This window comes from Antennarius striatus, chromosome 21, assembly GCF_040054535.1.
Source record: "Antennarius striatus isolate MH-2024 chromosome 21, ASM4005453v1, whole genome shotgun sequence".
Taxonomy (NCBI): domain Eukaryota; kingdom Metazoa; phylum Chordata; class Actinopteri; order Lophiiformes; family Antennariidae; genus Antennarius; species Antennarius striatus.
In genome coordinates, this window is record NC_090796.1 from 13542141 (window position 1) to 13564744 (window position 22604).

At 42.3% G+C, this 22604-nt stretch overlaps 1 protein-coding gene across 1 annotated transcript in view; it reads right to left on the reverse strand.

Moving 5' to 3' along the window:
* The window catches only part of LOC137588032 (ankyrin-3-like), a 72420-nt gene that overhangs the window by 2042 nt on the left and 47774 nt on the right, over positions 1–22604 (reverse strand). Inside the window, exons 36-47 of the mRNA XM_068304753.1 lie at positions 22309–22434; positions 20925–21047; positions 20416–20442; positions 19793–19874; positions 8901–8975; positions 7487–7618; positions 7218–7361; positions 2513–3224; positions 2217–2400; positions 2018–2101; positions 668–751; positions 152–412 (exon numbers count right to left, since the gene is read on the reverse strand). Coding sequence (XP_068160854.1) covers positions 152–412; positions 668–751; positions 2018–2101; positions 2217–2400; positions 2513–3224; positions 7218–7361; positions 7487–7618; positions 8901–8975; positions 19793–19874; positions 20416–20442; positions 20925–21047; positions 22309–22434 — 2034 coding nt within the window. The remainder of the gene's footprint in view (positions 1–151; positions 413–667; positions 752–2017; positions 2102–2216; positions 2401–2512; positions 3225–7217; positions 7362–7486; positions 7619–8900; positions 8976–19792; positions 19875–20415; positions 20443–20924; positions 21048–22308; positions 22435–22604) is intronic.

A 22604-nucleotide genomic window follows, 5' to 3' on the forward strand; every position in this document is an offset into this window, starting at 1 on the left:
CAAGAAGAGGATGCAGCTTGATGACGCAATCAAAAGAGCACAAGCTGAACTGAACCAGTTTCGGTGTTCAGATACGTCTACGGAGTCATGCAGGTGTAACCGGGCCACACAAGTCACGTGACTAAAATAGAAGGTTGGTTTTAACGCCAACCTCTGATTTCCCTTTCTGGGCCTCCTCCCTAGACCTCTCCGCCTTGTGGCCCTGTCGGGAACGCTTCCCTCTCTTCTTGCCCTTCCCCCCTGAGGATCCTCCTCCTCCTCCTCCTCCCGCTGCAGCTGAAGAATCAGCATCTGCTCCACCCGTGGCAGCACCACCACCACCAACACCAGCACAGTCTCCTTCCTCTGTGACTGCGTCACCTTCGCTCCTTTCCTCCGTATTGATCACGCGGCGCACCACCTTTCTGATCACCTGTGTGGAGTAGAAGCACGTCATGGGGAGGAACAGGGGGCGGGAAACCGGCAAAGCATTTTGTTAAGAGAAACAACAGAGGGATGGGGGGTGTGTGTGTGGAAGGTAGATGTAGGAGATGTCATGTGATGTCGTTTGAGTTATTGGTATTACGTCAAAAGACGGAAAAGTTTGTGTGTGTGTGTGTGTGTGTGTGTGTGTGTGTGTGTGTGTGTGTTGGATTAAGGTGTAAAGGAGAGGGGTGAGGGCGGTTACTTTTCTCGTGACCAGATTCCCGTCTTCATCTGTGAATTGCTCCTCCGTCACAGATTCTCCAGGAATGTTTTTGGCCTCCTCTCCCTGAGGTGAAGGTTTAAAAGATGAATAAATGTGGATGGAGGAGGGAAGGAGGAGAGGAAAAGATGGAGGTACAAGTTGGGAAGTTGTTTTTTTTTAAAAATCTGGTTATTTAGAAAGTCAGCCTGTCAGTCAGAGCTCAGGGGTTTACTCACTGTTAAAATCAAGAATGAGATTTAAAAAAAATGTAGTTCCAAAAAACAATAAAAAACAAACGAACAAACAAAACCAAACCTTGCAAAACATCTCAAGCTCATATTTTACTTCACAACTCATATTGAACACTTTTTGGGCCAATGTGGAAACCCAACTGAGCTTACGCTTTCTACTGGCTGTTCAATACCCCACGAACCACAGCACTGCAGGAGCACAAACGGTGAGGATAATGCATTGAAGAAAGCAATTTTAGTTTGATTTATAACATCCTGTCAGTCACTGTCAGGAAGAAAATAATTAGATTAAGACTTATATCTGCAGATGTCGTCGTTTAAAGGAAGTAATTCCTTCATTTGTCTAAAATAAACAAACCAAAACACCACCACACAATAAAAAAGAAGCTTCATTTCCACAAAGACAGACCATCTGTATCATACAGCGGCAACAACCCATAAATCTACGATGAATGAACATTTTTGATCATTTCTTTTTTGTGTGGATTTTTTGTGGAAATGCAGCTTCATCGTTACAATTCCTGGTTGTATTTATCGATCAAACATTCAGCACAATCAACATTTCACCGTCTAAACAGCACCGCTGATGGCCTAGAGGCTCACAACCAACGAACAGTGAGTAGCACGACATGCTAAAGGTAGGCTAAACGTCCACACACACTCCACTATGACGTTTTCTTCATTTGTTCTCAATTACTCTCCAGTCCTTGGAGAACATGCAGTTACTGCTAGTTTTCATCCATTGATATGTAAAACAGGCACTGATCAAACCTGAAATAATTTGTGCTTTTACTTACCAAAATTTTCCCACCTCATTCAAGCAAAACCATAATATATATCTGTAATATGCAGCGTTTCCACTCAGGTTATTCACGTGTGAATTGAATAATTGCATTAAAAAAAGAAAAACAGTCCAGCAGAAAACCATAAATCACACAACTCCACACGAACAGAACCGTGCTCCACCGTCACTCATGAAGCACACAAAATGCTGTCAAAGTCACGCTCTTATCTCTGTGACTCGCTCTTCTGCACACATTTACAGATTCCGTGCCGGTTCGCCCTGCCCTGATTGGTCCATCCGGCAGGCCTCACACACCTTGAGGATGACTCGTCTGCGGTACACCCTGGTGGTGACAGTGGTCTCCTCGTCGGAGCTGGACTCATCAGGTCTTACGCTCCCCTGACAAAGGCAGCCCAGTAGCGTTAAAGACACCCCCAGTGTGTGAAAGGAGGTGCATCCATGACTTTGTGGGAGTGGGAGCTGATAGGCTCCCGTCTGGATGAGTGACTCTCACCTGGACTTTGTGCTGGGATCTTTCAGCCCCCTCCTCTCGTCGTTTGCTCGGTCCTCCTGCTCTGCCGTCCTCCTCCTTCTTGTCTTCCCTTGCCCTCTCCTCTCTGGCCGAGTCGCTGTGATCTCCATTCGGTCTGTCGGTCTGAGCTGAGGGCTGCTCCGAGGAATCAGCCAGACTGTCCGGGCTGAGTTAGGGTTGGGGGGAAGATAGACAAGAAATGAATTGAGGTGAGAAAATAGAGAGAACCCTGGATCGCAGTCAGCAGGAGAGCAGGTATTTCAAATAACCTGTCCTACCTGCCCTCCTCAGGTTGGGGCCTGTGGCCAGGGGCTGTCGGCTCTGCCGTCGCACCGGATGTCTCCCCGCTCCAGCCTGGAACTGAACAAACGTCTTTTTCTGCTTGCCGCACTTCTTCCAGAATGGCTTTCACTCCCTCCTCTGACATCTCCACGTCCTCCAAGCCTCCCTCCAATTTGATATCCTCCAGCAGATTCCGCAGCCTCTCCTGGGTCATCTCCTCCTCATCCTCCTCTTCTTCTTGCCTTCCATTTGTCTGACGGTGGTCATCTTTTTGGTTTCCTCCCCGGCGCTCTAGAACAACGCCAGGCCCTGCTTCTAGTTCTTTCTCTGAGGCCACATCACGACCGTCTGGTCCCTTTCCTAATTGTTTTACCGATCTTCTGTCATTATCTGGCGTCTCATAAGAAAACAGCCGGGTTGTTTCTCCTGCTGTTAAGCCCGTCTCATGGTTGGTCTCAGTTGTATCTTCACACCCAACAATGGGGGGCGCTGACACGTTGGAGCTGGGGGCAGGGGCATCTGTAAGGGGCTCACTGCTGGAGATACTGATGGTCTGAGTGAGGGAGAGGTCACTAGGTCTAATAAGTGGGGACTTGGTTTCTGCACTAGCATCACCTTCACTAAAGAAGTCGTCTGAGCGTAGAGGGGTGGGGGGCTGGTAGTTCAGGTCTGAGGGGGTTTGCAGCTCCAGATCTATATTTTGGTATCCTGGGTGGATGGCAGGAGTAAAGATCAGAGAGTAAAAAGGATCGAAAAAGGGAGGGAAAGAGGAAAGACAGAGGGAAATGCAGGAGAGGAGAGGTAGAGGTGATGAAATGTGGCGGAGGTGATGAGATGATACATACAGTAATTGTAACACATATAGTTTCACATGTTCGACTCACACAGGCTCAGCTCAAGTTTTGCTGGTGCAGTAATTCATTTTTTGACCACTTGATGGCAGCAGAACGAGATGAAAACACAACACAGATGTTCTATCCTTGCATAAAGCTGTGACTATAGCCCTGCTTGATAAGACTTGCCTATTTAGACAATTCTAGTAGATATGGAACACCTTTATAATTTATTCTGAGCAAAATTTACACCAATAATATACATAAAAATACATATGCTGATCAATTAGATCGAGACTATTATGTCAGAATGTTCTCATTCCACACACCATGATATAGTCGCTCAGAAATAAAAGATGAGGTATGAAATTCCATATCACTCAAAGGTAAGAAAATCCATTAAAATTTATTGCTAACATTGGCTCATATTTGCTGAATAAATAACACTTTGACAACATGTTTTCCAAGACAAAAGTCCCTCTGCTGCCCCCAAGTGGCCAAAAAGTCCAGGTAAGGATTGTCGTTTTTCGTCAAAAACAGATGAACTGTGTGACTTCTGAACGATCACGACAGAGCAGACACATGAACAGACCACAAAGAGGTGGGAACAGACAGAATACAAAATAGAAATGTCAACATATACAATATTTACATCAATTCTACATGAACATTCAGTCATCTGCAGAGTTTGTCAGTTTCTGGTCAGGTTTCAAACTGCTGCTGCTTGAGTATTTAAATTGGTGAATGGGTCGTCATTACAGCTCTTCAAAAAAAGAGCCTCACTTTAGCTCTTTGTCTAATATTTGCAATTGATTATTTATCCAATAATTCAGGTAGGTTAATTGATTTCAGTTCTAGAGGGGAGCAAAGCAAGCAACAGGTTACATTTATATGTAGATCTCTGGAACTGAATGATCTCGCCTGAAGTAAGAGGGAACGCCAGGAGGGAGGGGAGATGATGGAGGAGAGGTGGGAAGCAAAGGGGAAGAAGGAAAGTGATGAGTTTGGAGAGGAGAAGGGGGACAATGTGGAATGGGTGAAGGAAAAGGAGAAGAAGGAGAAGAAAAGGAAGGAAGTGTAGAAATGGGAGCATGCGGAGCAGGGGGAGGAGAGGGTGAGAATAGTGAAGAAGCAGGAGGAGAAGGGAAAGGAGGAGAAAGGGGAACAGAAGAAGGTAACAGGGCAGGAGGAGATGGAAAGATGTGGGAGGAGGAAGCAGACATGTAGAGGGAGTAGCAAGGAGTGGGAGGAGAAGGTAGAGATGGCTGTGCAGATGTAGGAGAGGAAGAAAAGGGAGGAGAGTGAAGAACAAAAGGGGGAATGGAGGAAGAGGGAGTGGAGAAGGAAAAGGAACAGGCAGGGACGTCATGAGGAGCAGTCGTAGGAGGAGTGAAGAACGAGGAGCTGCTTAAAGGACTTTGAGGGGAGGAGGGAGGCGGAAGGGTGGGGAAGCGTGAGAGAACAGGAGGAACTGGCAGGAGGTAAATGGGAGGTGTGGAAGAAGGAGACGGGAAGAGAAAGACAGAGGACGCAGTGGGAATAGCAGGAGGAGATGGGAAAGAGAAAGAGCTGATAGGATTGGGATGACAGGGAGGAGATGAAGGCTGAAGGGAGGTAGAGGAGGGTGGAGCAGCACTGAGAAGTGCTGTGAGCTGAGGCGTTTGAGGACCACGGGGAAATGTGGAAGATCTAAGAATTTTTGGAGCTACTACATTTAATACAAGAGATGAAGGCAATGAAAACAAAAGAGGACAGTTAGACAGGATGGAGAAGAAACGGATCGATGCACAGATGGTACAGTGGTTGTTGAGTGATCGATGTTTTAGAAGCTGCAGAAGCACTGATGTCACACATCAGAGTCATGTGACTGCCGATCTCAGCTGAGAAGCAGGAACAGGCTTCCTGCTTTTGTGTTGTTTTCAACAGCAAGGGATTTTAAATATGGGGACAGGTTCTGGTATCTGGGATGTCTATGGATTGTTCTGCTGCAATATCTCCTATTTGCACCCAGACTGAAAGCCAACAGTTAAGACTTGGATTTGCATTGTGGGTAATGTAGTTTTGAATAGTAAGAATATCTTGGATTCTAACCTTGTTTCTTCTCTAAATTGGAACGTCAACGTCACAAAGAGAGAGCCCACATTGAGTCATAGACAATTTGTTCATGTTAAAAGATGAATTATCTCTGTGCTACTTGAAGGTGGAGATTATTTGACAGATGGATCTCATTATATTGACGGATATTTTTTGGATCAATGATTTGTCTGCTGGGAAAAAAACTTAAAAACCAATCTAATAATTTTCAAACCTACAGCCCTGTTGAAATGGACATATGGTTGCGGATATGATAATCCAGTGAACGTGGAGGTTGGCATATCTCGATGCTACATCCCTGCATGACTTGTGAACAACTAACTGGGGTGCTGCTGTGAAAAATGAGAGGCTGGGATTGGGTCTAGAAGGAGTTTGCAAGTGGTAGCCGCTGGGAGTTAGCTGTTTAGTGCTGACAGCAGAATTTGGTGTAGGAGTTAGTCACTGAGAAGCAGGAGGTTAGAGGAGGAGGAGGAAGCAGGAGGTCTCTAAGCAGGAGAAGCTGGGAGGCTCAGAGGAACCCAGGAGATGACAGGTACAGAACAGCTAACAGCGGTGACACAGGAGCAGAATTATACACTTTGGGGAAAAAAAAGGGGTTTCATTTCCAACCAGCCTGCGGGTGTCATCCAGGACAGAACACGTCCTAACAGACATGCGCTGTGCAGGAAACACCATCAGAATGTGTTGAAAAAGCTCTGCCCATTAAAATGTGTTGAAAGTGTATTGTTGTAAAGCCAACAGCAGGCAGCCTCTCACAGAAAGCCATAGCCATGCATTTTTTTTTTGTGTGAAATATAATAATTGAATAACATTAATAAATTTCAAAAACCTAACTAGACAGATCCGGTCCATCTCAAAAGTTTGTCTCAAAGTGCTTCTGGGTAACACAGGTTAATTCTGGTTAGTCGTCTCATTTGTGAGGAGTAATTTAACGTAAAATGTTGGAGTTGTTAAACTGATTCTTATAAAAAGTGCTCGAACATAAAGAATATTTGACTGTGTTTTAGAACCATGTCCATCATGAATCATACACTTTAAACAACATTTTGAAATGGGTTTCATTGGATCTGTCCGAATCAGAAAATACTGGTAGCTGCCACAATTCATTATAAGAGGACAGAGAGATGATGAGAAAGAGAGAAAGACTGCTTCAAGCAAGCATGCCATTATGATAGATCATTTTTAGAATTATGTTTTTATGTATTTCTCTTAGAGCATATGATTCACAGGGGAAAAAATGTTGGGTATGAGTTGAAACATACATAATAAACGTAACTATTGTGGACCAAATTGTGAACCAGTGCCCTGAACCATCTGAAAAACATGCTTCTGCAATAGATCGTCAATACATTTATCAGAAAGGACAGAGACACAAATCCATTGGCAGCTTCATGCTTTTTAACAGTTAATAAAAACAAATACTGAAAAAGCTCATTCATATAAAATGGTAAACATATTATATAGATTAATAGTATATTATTAATATATATAATAAAATATATATTAATAATCACCCAAAAATCACTGTAAAAAAGTTTTATTAATCAAATGACTGAGTGCTCTGACTGACTAGTGCTGCCGGAGAGTTTGAAAACTAGCAACAAATAGGGTGACTGTTTGATCAAGATGAGCCTAATGCTTGGACAAATCTGATTGGTTGTCTATTTGTTTAAAAAAAAAGTCTGACTATCTGTTTTAGAGAGGAGATGAAGAAGGGTGAAGGGATAGACTGAGAGATAGACTGAGAATTTAGCTAGGGTGGGCTACACTTTACCATCGGACTGATCCGGGAATACTGCGTTATCATCGGCAAAGCAGCGTGTGCCTGAAATGTTACCGTAGTCAAATATGGGCCCTTCCAGCAAAGTCACAATATCCAACCGATTGATCTTAGTCAGCACCGCACTTAAAGCGTCCGCTGGAGAGGAGAGAGACAGAGATATCATTCAGAGGAACTTAACCTCACATGTCACAACACAACACTCCATATTGTCAGTCATTGTCAGTTCAGTGAAATGTAGACACTATAGACACCCTGCTTACTTGTGGCATTTTTACCGTCCCTGTGCACCCATTTCTTTAGGAGCATGAAGCTCTGTGCTGTCAGGGAATTGGGGTTCTCCACTCTGATGAAGTTGATCTCCTCCACAGAGAAATCCAGCTCCCTGGCCAGCTCTGCAGCAGACAGCACAAAAAACAGTCGTCTTCAAAATGCACTCCTTTGTTGGTCAAGGGGTCGACCTCAGCTTTTTGAGAGTAAAATTAGAACTCTGAGAATTGACTAAGATTTAAAAAATGGAAACTTATTGTTTTGGACTTGTAACTTTTGACTCAAAATTCTAATTTAAAATCAAAATTCATAAATAGCTTCTGACATGCAGAAACATCAGCTGTGGACACACACACACACACACACACACACACACACACACACACACACACACACACACACACACACACACACACACACACACACACACACACACACACATGCATGCATGCACACACACAAGAGTGAATAAACTGATATAACAGGAGGTTAGATTTTGAAAAAAGGACATTATTTGTGTCAATACTTCAATTTTCTTTGCACTTAGTCGTTAAATTATTATTATTATTATTATTATTACAGTCTAAAGCTAAAGGAGCAGTGAACTACTGCTCTGCCCGACTGGAATACTGGCTACAACTTTGAACCATGAGGACATTGTGTTCAGTAGAAGTACTGCTTGACTGCAGCTCTGCAATAGCATCACCTATTAAATATGGATTAGATTCCTTCTTCTGTGCCGAGCACTTAGGCTGAGTCACCACACCGGACAGAGACGGAGGCCCGTGTGCACATCATTACTGACACTTGCAGACAGACGTGGGGCAAAGCTGCACTGCAGACTGTTGGGCTCAGATCAAATTGCAGAGGCCACACCCTTATTACAAAAAGAGTATGCACCTCAAATACTAAGATACAAACCTTGTTGAATATAATATTAATTCAAGGGTTTTTGCTGTTAAGAGCCACACTATATTGATTACTGTGCATTTAAATTAGCCCATTGATTAATGTCTCATAATGAAGTGCTTTTTTTTTTCAGTTTTAAAACTCAGTTCTATAATTGAAAGCGAATAATAAAAATTATATTCTCATGTTGTCTCAAATGCACACTGTTGATATGCATTTGATGTAAAATGCCACTGCAATACTGCTAAGCTGAGGGATTTTTAGAATCCATATCCACCAGATGGCAACAAACACGGGAAAACCAAAGATTTGAGTGCTGGACTCAGTGTCGCTGTTTCAGCCATTCATACTGAATCCTCTCTACACGTCTATCGTACCTGTCCACTCCTCAGCCAGACAAATGTTCTCTGGCTGTGTTGTGCCAAAGTGAAGACGGTATTTACGCATCATGTCATGCTTGTATTTGAGTGTGTCTTCAATAGTGTGATGTGTGCTCACCAGTCCAGCTGAGTCCCAGATGGTCGGCTACTATTGCCATGCGGAGATCTGTTCTCTCACACGGACTCTGAGGGCCTGAGCGAACAAGTGGGGGGGTGGGGGGAGGAGACAAACAGTTAATTTAGGATATCATGACAGTAATCTCCAGATTAAATAGTGTGGTTCTCACTCAGAGAAACACAAAACAAATGGGCCACAGTAGGGACCAATGATATTTAAGGAAAGAAACAGATTGGGATTGTGAACTGAAAGTTTGTCTGTTTCAGACTGGAGACATTAATATGACTGAGTTATAAAATATATAATTTATACCTAGTTAATAGATAGCTAAACGTTTATCTACTAATGATACTGAATGTTTTTATCTCCTTTCTGACATTTTCTGTTTGGATCTATATTAAACTTTGCAGTGTTGGTAACTGAACAAACAAGGACTAACTTTAGCTCACTGTCCCATTAGTCTGTATAAAAATAATAATAAAAATTCTGGCCAGACTCCTCAATGCTTAATTTTTGATAATGAACGCTTGTATGAAAAAAATGGTTTAACACTTTGGGAAATGACCTTCACCTTTCTGCTGCGCACTACATGATGAGATTAGGTGTCAATGAAAAGGTAATTAGCTCAACATAAAGACTGGTAATGGGGTAAAACAACGAGCCTGGCTTGATTCTAAGTTATAAATAAATCTGTTCTATGTCTTGTCTATCATTGTAAAAGATATGAAGACTACTGCACTGTAATAATTGTCATTTCTAAATGTTTTCTGGACTAACTTTCATATGACACCTACATAAAGTCAAGGTGAAGCAATAATGTAATTTGATCATTGCCCTAACTTTAAGACTAAAGAACACCTGAACTAACTGATAGGTAAACAATCAAAACATGAGGATCTGTGAGGCCAGAAAACAAACAAACAAAAATAAATAGCCCCACCAACACAATCTCACACTGAACAGTTTGATATTCAGAAATATTAGTATAATGCATTCAAAGCGTTCAGAGAGTTTTGTACCACATCACTAACAACAAACAATCTACCATCAGGCACCATTCCCTCCCACTCACAAAAGCAATTCATGGCTTCAGCTTGAAATCACAAAACTAAACTGCACTAAATTTTCCTCCATGTTGTGAATAACTGACTGCGTTATCCTATTGCTGTGCAGCTCATTCGCAAAAAGATGTCAAGTTGAAGCTGATGAATTGTTTTTTACATTTCAGAGAGCAAAAGGACCACCGAGATTTGTACAAACCAGGCAAGCAGACCAAAGCAATCACAAGGGTATACGTCCCCGGTTTTTTAAAGGAGTGCAAGTGAATGGTGTGGTGTCATGTGGTGAGGTGAAAGGCTAACTTAGTCTGTAGTGTCAGATGAATGTTTGTAGGATGTATACTAACTCTTATATTTGCTCATCAATTGTGCATTCTTGCAAGAAATCAATGACTAAAAATCGTTTGCTGTCCTGAAACTGTACTTCCTCTTATACACTCACTCCCATTGAGGTAAATCATCTCATCAAACAACCCCTAGCTGTATTTCTGACAATGAACGGTAAGGCAGTAAGCTAATTAAGCTAAATGAGTGGTACTGACTACGATATTCTGTGTCTTAGTCTTTACCCCACTGTCAAAATCTAACAGCACAAGACAGAGACAAGAATGACACAAAGAAGGGACGGCTACACTCACATCACATCACAAAACACCCACAACAGCTACATGCATCTCATAGAGAAAGATAAAGTATAACAAGTGTTTAGAAAGAGTTTACAAACTAGTCTGGTTCTCCGCGACAAGAGCCGTGACTGGTGGATCAACCTGACTCCCTTCCTCCTTTGCCTTGTGCTTTTGCTCCGTCCCTCCAAATGTCCGCCTAATCTTCCTCCCGCTCCTCCTTCTCATCTTTTCACTGCTGGCCTGCTCAACCTCAGCTCTCACATCTCTAGCAGATGGTGTTGATGTGGTGGTGCAGGTGGAGGTGGAGGTAGAGGTAGAGGTGCGTGAAGGGCAGGAACGTCTAGAAGATCTAGATGGTTCTGATAAGGAGGTGTTCCTGGTGGTGCTGACGCTGCAGCTCTCTTCATCCTCAGTGGACAATGTTTTTCCCTCTAACTTTGTTTCAGCCCTCTTGGGTATACTTTGATCAAAAAGACTTGTTATAATGCTGGTGGCAGATCTTGTTTTCAGTGTTTTTGAGAACACTGCACTGTTTTTTCTCCCCTTTCCGTTTGTGCTACATTTACCTGAGATTTTTATTGAACTACCCAGTTCAGTATTGGTTTTGACTTTTGTTTGTGGTTTATTGGCCCTGACTGATTTAACGCTTCCATCACTAACCACAGACTTGTTTGTAGTCTCTCTCTGATCCTTGGAGCAAGAGGAATATTTAATGGCTTTTATTACTGGGATCCTAGATTTAGGATGTGATTTCTCAAGAGGATCTAATCTTTCCCTGATGAATAACACTGGATATTTCTTGACATGGAATTCATTTGAATTTTCTTGTGTCTTGTATTTCACTATTGGTCGACTTCGACAGCATAGTTTGTGGCTTGCCACCCTCACTGGCAACCTTGACTTGCATATCTTGTCCTTGATATCTTTGGCTCCTGTCTTTATTATTGCTACATTGGTAAAAACTCTGTCTTCTTTGCTGTTCTCCTCTAACTCGCTGAAGGATACCTCTTTCATATCAAACTCCTGTAGAGTGAGTCCTGAAGAAGACAAGTCAAGCACAATACTCCCAGTCTGAGTGTTGCCTGAATGTACTAACATGGAGTCATGTATGTTGCTACTCGTTTTGCTTCTCCATGTTTTAGTATTGCTACTCTGTACTGAAGGTGCACACAATGTGACTATGCTATGTTCATGAAGGTTCTGATTTTCTGAGGTCCATTGAAGAGGTTCCCCATGTGTGGATGTACCTGAAAGAATGCTCTGACTTGAATAGTGATCAGCAATGTCTGAAGGTCTATTACTCAAATATCCATTTGCAGTGCCTAATGTATTAGAATTTGAATAGTCTGTATTTCTTGAGGTTAGAGAATATGAACTACCAGCAGCTATGTCTGAGTTTATGTCATTAGAATCATCAATTATGCCTAATATTCTATATTCAACATTACTGTTTGAAGCATTTGAGTCATCAGATGAAAACTTTAGTCCTGATCTGAAAGTGGAGAACTTTGGCTCAGTTTTAGATGTTGAGTCTCTGCATGTGGTGTTAAAGCCAATCACATTTGAGATTTCTAGAGGGACTGTGGTTGTCTGAATAGGGACTTGAGGAACTGTTATGGTATCTGTGGAATTCTGAATATCCAACTGACCCCTGTATTGTGAAGAGGTATCCACCTCGTAATCCCTGACCCTGTACCTGCCCGCCGAGAAGCAATGCTCACCAATCTGAAAAAACTGGAGTCTCTCCTCGACCATGTCCCTCTTGCTCATGTCAATCGCACCACTGCGTGTCATCTCAAACATCTTCCCTTCATGGAAGGGGAATGGGTTTGGCTCACTTGTCGGCGTACTATCGTCCGTTGGTGTTCGGGCTGGAGTAGTGTCTGGTGTTGTGGCCTGAGACTGATCGTCCACAGCAAGGCCAAAAGGCTTAGGCTCACCATTGCTTCCCTGTGTCCCTCTAATGTCAATGACATCATCTCCTGCTTTACTAGACCAGGGGTCAAAGTCCAGCCCTTTTGTGGCAACAGTTTTAAAAGGCGAGTTTAATTCTTCTTCTAACTTATAGTTAAAGTAAGTGTCTGAAAATCCCTCTTTGTCTATCTGTTTTTGCTCCTGAATTTCAACCCCATGCTTACTAACATCATCGAGTTTTTCAACTTGTGAGAGGGTTTCTTTTTTGAAAGTGTCTTTTTGACACTCTTCTGGGGTTTTCTCCTCTTCAATGACTTCAAGTTTGGTTGGGGGGAAAGAGCGGTCAGAGGACCTAAATGTTTCTGCTGCCCACACATCTCTCCGACTGTCTGGAAGACCAAACAGTCGTAAGTCTGCCTGTTCACACAAGCCATCATCCTCATCCTGAAGTTCGTATCCATCTAATGAGTCTATCTCTGTTGCATCTGTGTCATGAGAAAATTCAGCCGTTGTTGCGATTGAACAGTCTGTTATTGACTGATCATTTCCGTTTTGCTCACATTCATAGTCTTCTCCTTTTCCATTTGAATCTTTAGAACCATTAGATCCATTGGATCCATTGGTCCCTCCATTAGTGTCCTTACTGTTTCCATTTTTGTCATGTCTTTTGGATTTAGGTGCCTTTTCCTTTTCTTTTTCCTTGTTGTTCTCTTCCTCCTCAGGAACAGCGACAGGATATTTTTTACAAGGAATTGGTTGAAAGATTGACTCCTCCTCTTCATCTGCCTCTTCGTCATTTGATTGACTGTCATCTGCTCCAGGAAGCACTGGGGTAGGGGGTTGGATACGTATAATTGGCTCAGTAAGCAGATGCTTATCATGTTCCTCCTGCAGGTTCACTTCCATCATTTCTGTCTCAGTCTCTGAAGAAGCACAAGACCCTTTCCTTTCTACGTCTGAATTATCTGAGGAGTCTAAAGGTGGAGGTGGAGGGAATTCAATATATGCAATACCTTTGTCCTTTGAAACTTTTTGCTGCTCTTGCCAATCCATCTCATCAGGCCTACCGTTAAATGTTGTTTCTTGCTGGTTGACATTATTACTTAATTTCTGCTGGTTATTATTTGTGTTTGTATCTTCCTCATTGGCATTGGCAAGATCTTCTTGGGTGGTGTAAACGTTAGTTTTGTTTTCAAGTTTGGTCTCTCTAAAAGAGAAAACAATTTTGCCTTGGTCGTCTTCCTCTTCTTCAGATACCTCCATGATGGGGCTAGGTTGCCCTGGTATTAATCCCATAAAGCCATCAGGTGTTTTGGAAGTAATTTCATAGCTGACCTCCTCTGAGCTGGGAGTCTCTGGCGTAATGGGGCTTTTCCCTGAGCTATCTATGAAAGAGACTTGCTCCAGAGTGTCATCATCAGGACTTATGGGGCTAATTGCAGAGTTTGATTTCTGTTTTACTGTGTAAAATGTCCCTTTGGCCTCTCTCTCCGCCTGCCTTCCTACCTGGACACTTACATATACAGGTAATGTTTTGATGCCTTTAAAATTTTCTTTGGTTGTTACGGCAACGGGAGAGGTTATAACCTTCTCCAGTGTTTCTCTAGGGCTGGGAAGGTTATTGGAGTTGGAATCTTTGGGTGCATTATCTAGAATTTCAAATGTAAGCTTTTCATTTGTTTTTCTTTGCGCTGTGTCAAGGGTTGTCTGTATTTTGTTCTTGGATAATACAGGTAACTGTGAGGATTTACTTGTCTGTTTCTTTGTGAGATCATTATCTAAATTTGATAATCTTACAGGAATTTGGGACTCAGACTTTTTTCTAAGATTTTTGTTTAGTGGTTCTTCTGTGTCTTTTCTTGATACAGAAGTTGTCACTTCTTTGGAAGCAGACCCAGTTTTTGTAGCTTGTTGGTACTTATTAAGATCACTATCTTTCTCTTGTAGTCTAGCAGTATCATGAACAACATGTCTCTGAACTTTCTGACCTTTGTTACTGTCTTTAATTTCATGAGTATCACTGGAATGAATATCATTGCCTTTCACCAATGTTGTGTGAGTCTCTGTTACTGTTTGTGTTTGCAACAAGGTCTCTGGAATGATTTTGCTTGGCAACTTTTCTCCCGTATATTTTGGGGCTTTTGGTGTAGATGATATCAGTGTTGATATACTGTGGTCTGTGGTGGCAGATACGTCTTTTTCGGCATCTATTTTTGAGATTCTCTCTTCCAATATCTCGGATACTTTCGAAGATTTTCCTCCTGCAAAAGTCTGATAAACAGGAAGTTTGCTTTCCTGTAATTTTTTAATTGAAGGTTTTGGCTGTACCGGAGGGGGAATTTTGGTTGGACTTGATTGACTTTGATTCTGTGCGGCAGATTCAAACTTCATCCTCACAGCACTGACTTTGGATGTTGATTTGACATGACTGGGAGAAGAGGGCTCAGACGCACTGGTTTTCACTGATTTAATGTTAGCCTCACTGACTTGAGAGAGGATGGTTTTCTGGGGACTGCTTGGTAAGCTAGAGCTTTTCTTTTCGGTTGTAGTAGTGCTACCAAACGTTTTAACAACAGAAGGCTCCCTAAGTTTGCTTTTAATGGTACCCTCTTCTGCTTTAACTTTTCCCTGTACTTTCTGAGGGCTACTGCAGGGTGAGTTGGGCCAGGACTTGGGTTCCTTTAGGTCTCGTCTCACAGGTTTTTTCTCAGGGGATTGCAGCTCATCATTGAGCTTCTCCGTTTTGTCGCGGAAGAACTGTGATACCTCACTGAGTTTTTCCTCAGCTTCCTTTACGGTTTGGTCAACCCTATCCTCATACAGGAGCTTATCTCTGCTTCGGTCATGTTTATCCTCTGTAAATCGCATCCATACAGCATGTTTGGGGCTACCCTGTTCTGTGGAGTAATGAAGTACTGTCACTTTATCAAACTGAGATGACTCATCACGGTGCATGAATTTACCAGATTTAGGACAACCATCTTTTGATGACTTTGAAGCAAACTCCCTTTTGGGGCTTTGTGGCTGACCCATGCTCTCAATACTATGGCTACCACTTTCCTCAGAAACAAGCTGATAGTTTCTGTCAGTCACCACTGCTGAATCTTCCGTGTCAGAGTGAGACAATGACATGTCAAGTTTCTCTGAGAGAAGCATTTTCTCAGCAAACCTGTACGACTCACCTCTGATTTCTGACAATTCATCATCACAGTATTCAATGGAGTGTTGGCTCAAAAGTTTCAGGGCTTTATACGAATCATCTGCCATTAGCTGTGCAGAATTTGGCCGACTGTCCTCTTCCTGTGACACCGGAGTGTTAACACGTGATGTCTCTAGGAAAGAGGGTAGGGACTCTTCAGCAGTAAGCTCCTCCTCTTCCTGATGGACCTCATCATAATCAGTGAGCTCCTTAATACCATGGTCGCCTTTGTAGACATAAAGCTCTGGGTGTTTCTTGGTTTCCCTGATAATAAGTTCAGTTGGATCTGCTGTGGTGTGACCCTTTTCTATATGAACCTCAATGATTCTTTCAACTTTGGGTTTGGATTTCATGTCTCTGTCAAGAAATCTAGGAGTCAGTTCGTCACCTTTGACACAATCCTGACTAGCTTTGTGTTCGAAAAGACCTGCCAGCTCTTTAGACGGATCCCTACCTGACTGGAAGGCTTTCATGATATCTCTAACTGACATACCTTCCTCTATCATCTCTGCGCCATCAGTCAGTTGGGGCTTCTGATATATCATTCTGGTAGTGGTAGTAATATGTGTTTCCTCTTTGAGACACAAACTTTTGTTTAGCATGGAGTCCTCCTCCGGCAATTTCATCTGCAAGGCATTTGTGGAACTCATTGAAGCTGCATCAGGGTCAATGGATGGACTAGCAGGTGTTGCCTCCTCCATGAGTGCTGGTTCACAAGAATCTTCAGGCTGCTCATAACTCCTGATATGAACAACTTCAGTCCTCGTCTCAGTCACACAAGGTGGGATGGGTGAATCTGTGAATAAAGGCTTTGGTCCTGTACTTTCAGCACTCTGAGGAGCAGAAGGTGTCTTTTCGCTCCTGGTCTCAAACCCACTGTCAGACAAGGGACTCTTATCCTGCTCATGAGACAGGTCTTCAGGAGATTCTAAAATAGTGTCCGTCCCCTGATAGGATTCAGTAAGTTTGCTAAGGTCTTTCTCTGAGGGAGACCTTAACATGCCCGAAGCCGGCGGAGGCATTTTAAGTTTGTGCTCTTGAATCGACATAGATGGCTTGAGAACCCGTTTCTGCTTCTCCTCCCCTTCTCTTTTTACCTCCTCCTCATATCTACATTTTAGCTCGGCCATTTTAGAGAGTGAGCTAGCACCAATGTCATTTGTTAAGAAATCTACCACTTTAGCCAGCTCTAAGTCTTTGCTTGACATGGACTGGTGCTTGAGCAGGTGTGTGTGTTCATCAAAAGGAGGGTAATAATCTGAGAGGGCATTTCTCTGTGCTTCCTCAATTTCGTCTTTGGAAAATTCCTCCCACTCATCTTCTGAGGCTCTCTTCTTGCCTGCCCTAGAGTCACTAATTATATCTTTCTGTAAGATTTCACTAACCTTTACTAAATCTTCTTTCACTTTCTCCACTAACGTAAATGGCTCCTCATCCTCTAGCTTAGTCTCTTTAGGAGTGCCGGTATGGGATGTTTGGACAGTTTTAGCCGCGGTCTGTGTGTCTGTCTGAAGGATTGCTGTCATTCTGATCAGATCTTCTTTCATGTCTGCTACATCCTGTAGTATCTCCTGGTTGGAAGTTGCTGACGAGTGAATGATGGGCGGTGTGATAAATGGGGGGGATTTCAGTTGGGACTTAATTTTTGATGCTGCGACACAGGAAGACAAAGAGGAAGAAGGTGAGGATGAGGCACGAGGAGAATCAGGCAGTGCCATTTTGAGAGACCCTGGTCCTGGTTTGGGAGGGGTTTCTGGAATGACATTGACCACCGAATACACAGGTACAGTTATAGTATTAGATGAAACTGCTGAACCGGAGGAGGAGTTTACAGATATTAGAGAACTATAAGGAGAGCTTGTTGTTGCAGCCCTACGTAAAGTGGACAGGGACTTAAGAGTGCCATAACCAGACACAGAGTGTGAGTCAATCACTTCATTTATGGCTGCACTGACATTGGAGGTTGTTGACTGTGTGGTGGCCTGGATCCTCTCCTGGAGGCTGCTACTTCTTTCTGAGGAATGCCGATAAGAAGGGGAGGATGGCGTGGAAGAGGACATTGAATTTCTAACAGGCGACACTGATCCGTTCATCATTTCTGAGGAAGCAATGGTTGTCTGCCCAGTTGAGGAGAGAGAAGACAGGGATGTCCTCCCTCCTCTGGATGAAAGTGTTGAATCTACATAGGTTTTCAAAGAAGACAGGCTGGAGATGCTCTTGACAGAAGACAGGTTAGGTGTCCCAGTATCTGTTGTTATGGTGGACCCAAGGGCAGTTTTAATTAGGTTAGAATTATAAATGTGATAAGGTGTCTTTGGTGATGCTGGAGCAGTGGCTTGAGCTGGTTGTATAGATCCATTGGTTAATGAGTGAAGGGGGAAAGACGATGTGTAAGCTGAAGCAAAGTTTTTGATAGAAGCTGGATCTGTAGCAGGTTTACAAGGACTTCCAGAGCATACAAGGCTGGCAGATGCCTGGACGGGATACTGACCCATTTGGGCAACAGTTTTGATAGGTGAAGGCATAGACCTGTAAGACCTGCTGGGGGATGAGCATATTATGTCACTAACTGATTTCACTGGGGATGACCCGATAAGTCCTGGTGATGGGCCTCCAAGGGTAGCTTTGATTGTTGCAGGACATGCATGTGAAGGGGAAGAGAGGGGCCAGGCAGTTTTCAATGGAGAAGCAGCTGGTGAGCCTGCCGGTGAACTGGTAGAGGTGAGGGAACACCCCATTCCGGCTGGTCTTGTTTGGCCAGGGATGGTAATAGGAGCAGTCGACCATGGTGGGTAAGGTCTGGCTGGAAAGACAGGTTTGTGAGGGTGACCAGTAGGCAGTGTTCTTGCTGTTGTACTTCGCTCAACTGCTGTTTCTTCATATGAAGGTGTGCAAATGATGAAAATCAAAATAATACAGAATAATAAAAGGTAAAAAGAAATCATGTCGGGGAAGGAAAAGGATGGAAAAAAATGTGAAAGAAGAAGAGATCAGAGGAGGAAGATTTGGTCAGTGAAGCAGTCCTGATACAAAGGAGGGAAAAACAGTAGTTGTATTATGTGACACAATGTAGAGTATTTTTATGATGGAATTATGAATACAAAAGGTTGTGACCCTAAGTAATTTAGGAGAGGACTCCAACAACATCAACAAAAAAATGATTTAAATGAACAAAGCACACACAGCAGCAAATAAAATTTTAAAATACGATGGCATTGACGCAAATTGACAACAGAAAATGGCAAGACAAATGCACCACGATAAAACACAAATACAACTTCTCTTATGGTCTTCAGAGGTTCTAAAATTATGTATGAATTCTGGGTCTAACTTTAATTAGCTTTTTAAAGTGCCTTTTATCTGTTTGGCCACAAAACAAAAGGTAACGAACAATTCCCCATAGACAATTTAGACACTGGTACAATAGAGCCAAGGGGCTGCAGAGGTTTCAATATTTCTTTTATTATATTAGAAACAAAATATGATAAAACTGGTTTCTCAAACCTTATGTTTTAGTTCATTTTGTCATGTAAGTTTGAGAAGGTTTGGTAAAAAGAACAGCGTATGAAAAACTGAAAAGAAACACGTCAAAGCAAAGCAAAATTCAGTCTTCAAACCTCCTCACATGCTTTCTCGGTCCACAAAAAACTGCTTCACCATCGCAACACCAAAATGAGCTTAAACTCAGAGGAGGAGGTACATACCATTTTCCTTTGACCATGCCAAACCTGTACAATGTTGTGTTGGGTAGTCAAAGAAAAACACTGATGCATTTGAACTTCTAAAACTCGCCAGAGGTAATCAACCAAACCCAGAAGAAGCACAAATCACAATGTGGGCAAGCACAGCACAAAAACATAAAAAACCACAACTCATTGATCCATGCAAAAATATGTACCATGTTGTAAACAAGCATGTGAACGGTGCATGTCACGTGGAATGAGAAATATGCATTTATTTCATTACGTATGTTACATCTGTCTATGTACTGATCACGCATTTTACAGGTTAATTAAAACTGTTAAGTATCTTATCCAATAAAATTGCCAATATTATATTCATCAAAGGGTTTGTTAGTGAAAATGTCAAACTCACTCAGTGCAGGCTCGGCCAGATAGCTGTAGCGCTTACGTAAGGCTAGGGATGCAAAGGTATGACGTCGCTCTGGCTTTTCAGTCTGCAACAATAGTAAACAACAAATCAGTTCTAGGTTACCCTGCATTATATGGTACTGCCAAATGAGCAACATTTGGACCTTAAAATGTCAAACTGAGGCAAAGCCAAAAGTCGGCATTAATGTTATTAACCTAAATTGTGCGCTGCACAATTTTTAGTTAGTACTGATAGCATTTTATATAATAATTGTTGCTCTGTCAACCTAGTAAAATGAGTTTAAGTTAATCACAATAAGCCAACAAACTCTACTTTCTAAGTCATATGTAATAATTTGGATTTAAGGTGATTTAATGTTAATTTAATGACATCATAACTCTGAGACCACTTGCATCACATGAACAAGTGATAGGAGCTGGAATCGGATATAAAGCACATACTTTTTCATATCTAGAATATATCATGCAAAACTGAGCAAAGGTTTCTTTGAGAAAAGCAGCTTGTATTGGCCTTGTAAAAGCAGACAAAATAAGGCTATGATGAGCAGAGCAGAGCTGCTGGTCTTAGTGAAGAGGACAGCACATGGTGGGGAGGGTGTGGTTTACCTCTTCCTCAGGATCTGACTCCATTTCCTGGTTCCCAAGATGCATTGCAGAAACAGGGGGAAGTAACATAATGGAAAGCAGGGGGGAAAGAAACATCAGGGTGTGAAAAAGGAGTGATTGATAGAAGCTCGGAGAAGCCACTTAAGCAAATAAAAAACAAAATAAAACCGCCAACTCTCACAAGCAAAAACGTCAAATAAAGTGAAGCCACGAAAGCCAGCCAGATAACAAAACAAGCCTGTTGCATAAAACCCCTCAGCCAAAAAGCAAGTCATCCAAATCAAAAGGTAGGTTGGAAAATAATGAAACAGCCAATGGCAAGAACCCACTACAAAGTTAACCAATACACGAAAGAGAAGCTTTAAACAGATAAAAGACACAGTGGAGGTAGTTTGGCCAAAGGTTTTCTCCGTCGCTCATCTTTTATCGTTATCGGGGCAAAAAGCCTAGTAACCCTCACTATGATTGTGGTTATGAGGTGACAACAGGGAATGGTGAGTACATGTTACCTTTTTCACTGCAGGAAGTGTAATGTTGAGGTTGCACACGGCCGTTTGTGGGAGGCCTTTTACCGTCTTACACTCTTTAAGGAATGTCAGACGACCGCAGGGCTCTTGACTTGGATCTCTCACCTAGATGGAAGACAGTGCTTCTTTATCCTGTTTTTTTCCATTACAAGTTGGTAGTCTGTGTATTCTTCACTGTGAACATGCATGTCAACGTTGTGCATCTGGTTATTATATTTTCCTAATGAACATAAATGTATTAGGGAGATTGACACCTGTTGAGTCATAAAGAAAGAAGCTCTTGTTAGTGGCACTTTGAAAGCAGTAAGTGGTGATCAAACAGCTACCAACTTCATGATTGCATGCAGTACCTGCAACAATCATTCCCATCCTATGACACTGGTATTCAGTGTCTACTTCACCAGTGAGTAGGATGAACCTCAGATACAACTTGGCAACAGGAGATATTTTTCACCTGCTGCACTCATTGAACCCTTCGGCTGAGCCAGAAAGATAATGTGAGGCTAGTAAGTTCAAGAAAATTGCATAGCTGGCAGTAAATACCTTCTTCTCCAGCCACGTCCTTGAACAAATGATATGCCACGATGATTGATCATGTGATACTAAGCGCCATTAAGTTCAAAGAGGTATTTGTTACAGTTCGTGTGTTACAGTCACTGTCAAAGAATGAGGTAATACATATGAAAATTTATGCAACTGTTGCCATTGGTACTCACTATAGATGGAGGATAATGCTATGTAGCCACTGCATTCAGTTATAACAGGCAGTTTCAATGGAACTACTTATTAGGTGTCCATTATCTGGATTTAACAGACATCCTGGAGCTAATGAGTATCAGGAGGATCCCTAACAGTCATATAATGACCAAGTGAACAGTTCTATAATTGGTCCATAATGTACTTTACTATGTGAACTTTGCCCTTCTACTGTAGGTCTCAGTTGCATTGCAAAACACTGGTGGCCTATCTGGTTTCCTTCCAGCCAGGATATTTTTAATGGTCGTAAAACCAAATGATTCAAGAGAACTGATTGTAACATAAAGTTCATGGGGAAATCAATAATATGAGACTATTTAGGTGGGAAAGGGAACTAGTTTATTGTATGTGGACTGCCTTCATACTGCCAAAGGAGCTTGGGAAATAAGTGGAAAAGTGAACAAAGCTTAAAATTATAGTATTTTAAGCTTTGCTTAAAAGCTCTGCTTTTTAAAGCAGGTGTATTAGCTGCTGATCTCCATCGTTGTCTATTGTATCCTCATGATAACCATCTTGTAAGTGGTTTTTTTTTCACTTCATTCATGGATTTCCCATCTCCACAATCCAGCCTGAGAATTATTCCACATGGATGACAGACCAGCTGTAGTACCTTGACACAGAAGGGCAAACGGTTCTCCTTGAAGGCGTAGAAGTTGAGGACCAACTGCTGACCAGCTTTGGCCAGAGGAGACAAGTTTCCATAGCAATCCACATAGACGGGCCTGCCCTCCAGAACCTGATGGACCACACCACAGAGGTGAGAACAATAGTCGACGATAAAACCATCACTCTTTCGTACCCATTTATAGTTTTTGAGAAATATTGAAGATAATTTCTGGAAGTTGCCCTCTGACAAAATTTACATACGTTCAAGTACTTACTGTAACAAGCAAGATGACATGAATT